This window comes from Cydia fagiglandana, chromosome 10 (assembly GCF_963556715.1).
Source record: "Cydia fagiglandana chromosome 10, ilCydFagi1.1, whole genome shotgun sequence".
In the NCBI taxonomy this organism is placed as follows: Eukaryota; Metazoa; Arthropoda; class Insecta; order Lepidoptera; family Tortricidae; genus Cydia; species Cydia fagiglandana.
The window spans coordinates 15,972,214-15,979,937 of NC_085941.1; the positions used below are offsets into that span (position 1 = coordinate 15,972,214).

The 7,724-nt window shown below is 36.6% G+C and overlaps 1 protein-coding gene and 1 long non-coding RNA gene across 2 annotated transcripts; both read left to right on the forward strand.

The window, feature by feature from the left end:
- Positions 1 to 145: 145 nt before the first annotated feature.
- Positions 146 to 2,020, forward strand: LOC134667978 (uncharacterized). The gene is made up of 2 exons (XR_010098706.1): positions 146 to 872; positions 952 to 2,020. It is a non-coding gene; the product is annotated as an uncharacterized LOC134667978 (long non-coding RNA).
- A 909-nt stretch (positions 2,021 to 2,929) lies between these two features.
- LOC134668291 (solute carrier family 22 member 4-like) lies at positions 2,930 to 6,533 on the forward strand. Its single transcript, XM_063525773.1, has 7 exons — positions 2,930 to 3,198; positions 3,422 to 3,656; positions 3,802 to 4,089; positions 4,323 to 4,664; positions 4,994 to 5,319; positions 5,397 to 5,592; positions 6,317 to 6,533. The coding sequence occupies exons 1-7, from the start codon at positions 2,930 to 2,932 to the stop codon at positions 6,485 to 6,487; spliced, it is 1,827 nt and encodes a 608-aa protein (XP_063381843.1). The 3' UTR covers positions 6,488 to 6,533.
- Positions 6,534 to 7,724: the final 1,191 nt, after the last annotated feature.

Sequence of the window (7,724 nt, forward strand, 5' to 3'; positions counted from 1 at the left end):
ATGCCTGGGAGGAGTCACGAGATGCTTTAGGTGTCTTCTGTGATTTATCTAAGGCCTTCGACTGTGTTTGTCATGAAACATTAATCAGGAAACTTCATTATTACGGCGTTAGAGGATCGGCACTGAATTTACTTAAGTCCTACTTAAATGGTAGAATACAAAGGGTCGATGTGAATGGACAGCGATCACCTGGGTCATTGGTCTCTATGGGTGTACCACAGGGGTCAATATTGGGGCCTTTCCTGTTCCTTATCTACATAAATGACTTGCCATACCTTGTTAAGACCCACCATGATATAGTATTGTTTGCAGACGACACCTCACTTATTTTCAAAGTCAAACGACAGCAACAAGCTTACAATGATGTAAACAATGCTATTTCAAAAGTAGTAAATTGGTTCAATGTTAATAATTTAATGTTAAATGAGAAAAAAACTAAATGTATTAAGTTTGTCACTAGTAGTAACGTAAGGCATGTGCAAGCAAGTGTCATTGTGAAGGATGAGGAATTAGAATTAGTTGATAGTACAGTTTTTCTTGGTATAACTTTAGATTCTAAACTCCAGTGGGGTCCCCATATTGCTACTCTTTCGAATAGACTGAGCTCTGCAGCTTTTGCAGTGAGCAAAATCCGTCAGTTAACTGATGTGAAAACAGCTCGATTAGTATATTTTAGTTACTTCCATAGCATTATGGCATATGGTATTTTACTGTGGGGCGGTGCTTCAGAGATAAATACCATTTTTGTTCTGCAGAAGAGGGCTATTCGAGCAATATACAAAATGAACCATAGAGACTCACTTAGAGATAAATTTAAGGAAATTGACATAATGACAGTGCACTGTCAATACATTTATGAGAATATTCTGTATGTACATAAAAATATTGTAAATTTTAGGAAAAATTGTGAAATCCATAATATTAATACTAGAAATAAACATAAGATCGCAGTGCCCTTCACTCGGCTCCATAAAATTAAAAAATCATTCATGGGTAATTGTGTAAGATTTTATAATAAACTTCCAAACCATATTACTGAATTATCTATTAATAAATTTAAGAATTATGTAAAGCGTAAACTTATTTCCAAAGCTTATTATACCACACAGGACTACATGAATGATAATACAACGTGGGATTAATTGTTATTCGAAATGATTATTTATTTATTAGGTATATTTGATTATTGATGAGGAAATGGATATTCCGATGTAATATTATCTACTTGTTTGTTACTTATGCTTTTTTTTGACATTTAGATTTTATTCTAGAAATTCTAGACTAGTATTTTTTTATACAATTTTTTTTAAAATGTTTGACGATCCTTTTGTGAAATTCTTAGTGTTAAATTTGACATGTATAATAATCCAATTTTATTATGGAATAATATTAACCTCAATAAATTGCTCTGATAATTAGATTAAGATTAATTACGATTCATAAGAGCTTGTTGCTAGGCCTACATGAATAAAGTATATTTTGATTTTGATTTTTTGATTTTGCAGCTGCACTACCTGTACTGAACGCGTCGCTGTCATTGTCAATTTCCATAGTAAAATGAACAGTAATGCAGCTGTCGTTGGAAATGGACTGTCACCTTAAGCCTTAATATTTGTATGTTTTTGACGCGACATCATTGAGAATATTTCTTTGGGGAAGTGTGCATGTAAGATTGAGAAGGTAAAATCTAGAAGTCATCTGTTTAAGTTATTTTGTTATTGTTAGTGTCTTAATAATTTAAACTATTTGTGGGAAGATTTGGTGTGTGTGGATGACTCACGTTAACTTCATAAAATGTTATTGTCGTCATATTTGTTGGAAATTATATTCTCAACTCTGGCACACCAAATGTCATTCTGTCCTCTTTCCTTGATGGCTATCTCTATGGCCGCTGTGTTTGCTATCCTCAAGTTAAATTATATTATAATTAATAGGTTATGTGTGTTATCGTGTGTCCTGTCCTGATAAATATGAAGAGATTGTATGGTGAGTAATACACATTGCTTCATCTGCAGAACCAGTGAGTGTTTTATTTCCAAGCCAACTCCTTACCGCCATTAACACGCCGTATTCCACTGCTCCGATCTTTCCTACAATATTGCTATTTGTTTTTTCGGCGTAAAGTGACTTTTTACATAAAACCAAGGATGCCATGCCACTGACTTCCAGTGAAGTGGCACGGCGTTACCGGACTTCCCTCAACAAGCCGACATGACTGACGGCGACACGTGTCGCCAGAGTGCGCTATCAGTCGTGCGATGTCACCAAATATCAGACGAAGTTTCGCCAAGTTGCACAACTTCGCACCTCGCCTGATCTTGTTCCCGAAGTCCCGACATAGGTCACTTGTCATAGTTAGTACATTCTCCCCTGGTGTATCCCTGGCTTAAACGGTGTTTCTGTCTGAAAAGCGGCCTTATCTAAATCGCAATGTACTTACATAGATTTGCAACTAATCAACGTAGATTGGATCAATCAAGCATGTTACAATAATATACAATTATATCACTATGTTTATGTGTTTGGTAATTTAATTTCAGACATGGTTAATAATTATGGGCTTTAATGGTTAATCTTAGATTGTCAATTTTTATATATTTAAAGAGTTACTTGGCGTGAAGGAAAAACGTTATCTGGTTCATTTATTTACATCAAATATTCGTAAGTATTGCGTCGAAAATTCAATTGGAAACCACAACGTTATTGGTGTATACAAATTTTGTTAAATTATATTACAAAAAAAAAACCTAATAGCAAGTAATTATATTAAAACATTTGTAAATCCGCGTGAAATTACTAGTATTTAAACCCAAAAGCAGTTCTCCGTGGATATTCCGAACTCCGATACAATACTTTTTATCAGACAGTAGTATGTTTTTTGTTCAAGTGGAAATAGCAGCTTTACATAACTAAGTATACAAGAAATATCATGGTTGAAGACAAACTAGCCTTAGAAGGTGATATGGAAAGTAAATCAGGAAAAGAAGATGATCCAGGCTGGCATAACAAAGGCACAGAACCTACAGTGAAGCAAGATATACCTGAAGTCTCAGAAATAGACCTCGATTGGGTGATTAACAATGAGGTGGGACAATTTGGACCGTTCCAAATGATTAATGTCCTACTATTAATATTCCCCATAATTTCTCATGCGTTTTTGAGTGAATACGTGTTTTCCGCTTCCGCTGTTCCGCATAGGTAATATTTTAAAAGAGGAAAATGTGTATGTCGTATTTTTAAATAGTTTTTTGTGGATCTTTGATACGTCTTATAAAACATTTAAAGAAATGGAAGAAATCCTTAAATAATGAGAATGAAGATGCGAATTGAAATCTTTAATAAAGTAGTAAGTGATATGATATCTAAACTACATCACTAGTCACTACTAGTTCAGTGTTTGAATGTAAATATCCTTTCGTAGATGTCGGATCCCTGAATGTGGAGAGATTAGTGGAACAGGCTACGAATTGTTTCCAGAGTGGATCTTGAACGCTGTTCCGAGTAGCAACGGACAACCAGACAGTTGTTCGCGCTACGCGTCGACTAGCAATGGCTCGCTAGAGTACTGTCCGGCTACCGTCTTCGACCAGACTGTCACGCTGGAGTGCGATGAATTCGTGTACGAGAGGACCAATTCAGTTGTGTATGAGGTGAGTGTTGTTCCCAGACATGAATAATGCAGAGAGCAAGACAATCCCTTAGCAGCCCAGCCGCTTTTTCAGTGTATGGACATATCTTTGGTAGTGTTGTGAATTTAGAAGTTATAGGAAACAATTACAGGATTTTTTTCTAATATCGTAGTTTACAATGTTTAGTTTCTTGTTACAGTTTGATCTTGGCTGCCAAGAGTGGATGCGGGCACTGGCCGGCACATTGAACAGCATTGGCTCACTACTTGTACTCCCGATCACAGGCTACATATCCGACAAATATGGCAGACGTGTGGCTCTCTGCATCAGCATCTTCAATTTGGCGTTTTTTGGCCTCATCAGAGCGTTTTCTGTTAATTATCCAATGTATCTGGTGCTGCAGATTTTGCAAACAACTCTCGGAGCCGGTACATACAGCACTGCCTTCATTTTAGGTATTCTATGACTTGTTGGGTATATATACAACAAAATTTGGGCTCTGGTCCCCTTTAACCATTTTACCAACGAGCAAATGTATCTAAATGAAATCTATTCCGACATCAGGTAGGTATGATAAAAGCAACCAGACGAAGATGCAAGTATAGTTCTAATAAATGAACTATTTAAGAACTTGCAAAAGCTTTCCTTTGGATGGCCCGTTTTGTTTCTACCTGCAATTGATTCGCTTTTACCATACAATTATTTTTAGCTACTGAACAATTGGTTGGCTCAAAATACCGAGTGCTGGCGAGCTCAGTGAACTTAGTCTCCTTCCCAGTGGGTCACATCATCATGGCCGGAATAGCCTGGCTCGTGCAACCATGGCGTTACTTCATCATGTCGCTATACATCCCCTGCTTTCTAATGATGGCTTATTATTGGTGCATCTCGGAAAGTGTTAGGTGGCTACTTACTAAAGAAAGGTTCAACGAAGCCAAAGATATTCTGGAGAAAGCTGCGAGAATAAATAAAACAAAGATCAGTGAGAAATCTATGCAGGTATTGATGAAGCCTGCGCCAGCAAAAGAGACTCAGGTAATAAAAAAATCATATGTTAAATAAGAGAGTCTGGAAGCAAAAGATTAGAGAAAACCAGAAAACCATTAATATTCGTTTAAAAGTCGTAACTCCAATAAAAATATGAAATAAGGTTCAAGTTTTGATCATTGGCTCTTGTAAAATTATAATACGAGTATATACAGCTTGAACATCTTGACCTGACTCAACATAACTTACTGTGTATTGCGCATCAAAGCTGTAGTAAGACATAGACTCCTCTTAAGTGACACGTCTTTCAAGTTCCACTTTATATTTAATTTCATGTTCAGCTGATTTTATTTTTCGTGGATTTTCATGTTTTTTAGACGAACTACTCCAAAGGCCTAATTCATACTATTTTCAAATCCCCAATATTGCTTTGCCGTGTCTGCACTACACCAGTCTGGTGGATCGCAACCACATTCGTCTATTATGGGTTATCCATCAACTCCACTGGGCTCCCGGGCAATATGTACGTGAACTACATGCTGGTGTGTGTTGTGGAGATCCCTGCTCTTTATACCGCTGTGCTGTTGTTGGATCGTGTCGGCAGGAAGCCTGTTCTTGCGACTGGGTTCTTGCTCAGCGCTGCTTGCAACCTTGCATTCGCTTTCATTGACAATAATGGTAAGTCAAATAAAAATATCTTATTGTAATAATTTAAGTGATATGTACAGTTATTGTGTAGGTAGGTAGGTAAAACAAGTGCTTAGAATTGAACACAACTTAACCCATTTTTTCAGAACTAGTGACACTGGGTCTTATTCTGTTTCTGTTTGGCAAATTTGGAATCTCGGTAGTGTTTACGTGTTTATACATTTACACATCTGAGCTGTACCCAACACAGTTCCGTCACACACTATTGGGATTCTCTTCAATGGTTGGACGTATTGGCTCCATCACCGCTCCGCTTACTCCTGCTTTGGTAAGCACAGTTCTATCTTCTTTTTTATCAGCCTAGCATATCCATATTATCCATATCATATAAATAATTTATCTTTTTTTTTGGTTTGCCTTGATGAGACTAGCTAATGCCTTATTTATATTCTAACAATAAGTTGGAAAAACAACAGTATAATAAAACCCACATTTTATTGAGGAAACGGAAATAGGTACGTATACGTAACTTTATTGACTTACAAGATTAGGTCATCAATTTCGAAGGTCTTATCGGCGATAAACACTACATGATTATATAGATTAAAATTTTGGTTCACATATCCTTGAACCAACAGAACAGTGAGTCGCAAAGCACTTTAATCAATAATCATTGAATTTTGGTACTTAACAAACACTTAATAGTTCAATAGCAAAATGCGTTTAAATCTACATCAGGCGTGGCTCACTCCGTGATTTCGTCGCTTTGTAGCTAAAAGTACATCCGTTCGACCCCAATTTTGGGGTTTGCCATAAGCCGCGCGTGGCGCTGTCGCCACATAGCGGCCACATATGTGCTGATCCTAACAGACGCGTTTTGTTAGAGAGTGAGTCTTCTGTACCTAGTACTATTATTTATTCTGTGTCTACGTTCAGATGAACACGCGCGCGTGCTGTCTGCAAGCTCGTTAGCATTCATCAGAGACGCACATGTACAAATGTACAATAACTATTGAATATTAGTATACTTATATGAACTCTTCTCTTTACAGGCAGTATACTGGGCCGGAATCCCATCGGTGATGTTCGGCGCCATGGGTCTATTGGCCGGCTTGCTGGTGCTGACACAACCGGAGACCCTGGGCTGCAAGATGCCGGACACCCTGACTGAGGCAGAGGCTATTGGCAGACAAAAGAAGAAGATAATTACGACTGCTCTCTAAATCTAAAGTATCTTAAAATTTAATGGACTATTCCGCAAGTCTGCCCCGTACAAACGCTTGTTTTTAGGGCGTTATATATAAGTGTACTTTTTCTTAGAGTTTATGACTCCCTTTTTTACTAAAAAGGAGATCATATAATCTACGGAAAATTTGTGTTTGTACAGAACACATGGAAGAAACTCCCGCGGAATGCTTTTAATATTATTTAAAAGTACCTATGACGTAAAACTATTGAAGATATTCTTTATTTTTCTTTATTCTTCATTCACGTCTAAATAGATACAAAAAGGTTTTGACTTTAGGAAATGTGTTTCAATTTCGTTTCTCTTGTGCTATGTACTTATGATCTTATTGTACTTAAGAATATCATTTTATAATAATTTATAAATAAAAATGTTTAATTTTACCAAATTTCTAATCACCGTTTTAGTGGCTTTATTTTTTCTAAATATTTATTAGTTCCAATGTAAGAATTAACAATAAGAATAAATTTCATTATGAATAAAAACACATAACAGAATATTGCAGGGGTCTCCACACTAGGCTACGCTTGTATTGCGGGTTACAGTTAAAATTATTGAACTTGATCTTCAATAATTAAGAAATCGCTTCTGTAAGATACAATACATATCTTTCATTCGTAGATCGTCAGTCTTTGAGAAGATAATATTTTAACTAGGTAGTACCTAGCTAATTTAAACACAACATAGGTCTGCTTCAATCCACGCCTCGATTTTGCTCTTTATTCTTTTGATATAACGTTCGTTTTCACAAACACAAAATATATATTTAATTGAAAATGGAGAAAACCTCGGCCACGTTTCCGGGTTGACTTTGTATAATTTTGTTTTAGCAAGGCGACGAGATGTTTTCTTTGCAAACTCAAAATTGGAGAATGCACGAGAAATGTTTCTAGGGCTGCGGATTTAAAGTCACTATAGTGAGCCAAAAATTTCAATGGCCATATGTACTGTAAAACGTTGTACAATACACGTGCGAAAAGGTAAAAGGCTCCCGGTCGTGTTTCAATTTATCGCCACTCGTTGCGAACGTCCTACTTTTCGCATTTGTATCGTAATGTACTATTTCATCACAATTGCTAGGTGATGCGGTCCGTAAGTAAATCCTAAATTTCGACCTGAGGTAGTAATGTACGTAAGAAATAAGGCAGATTACACACTCCTTCGTAAATTCTTGTTTACTGCCCTTAATACACAAGGTACCTACAATAATTGCA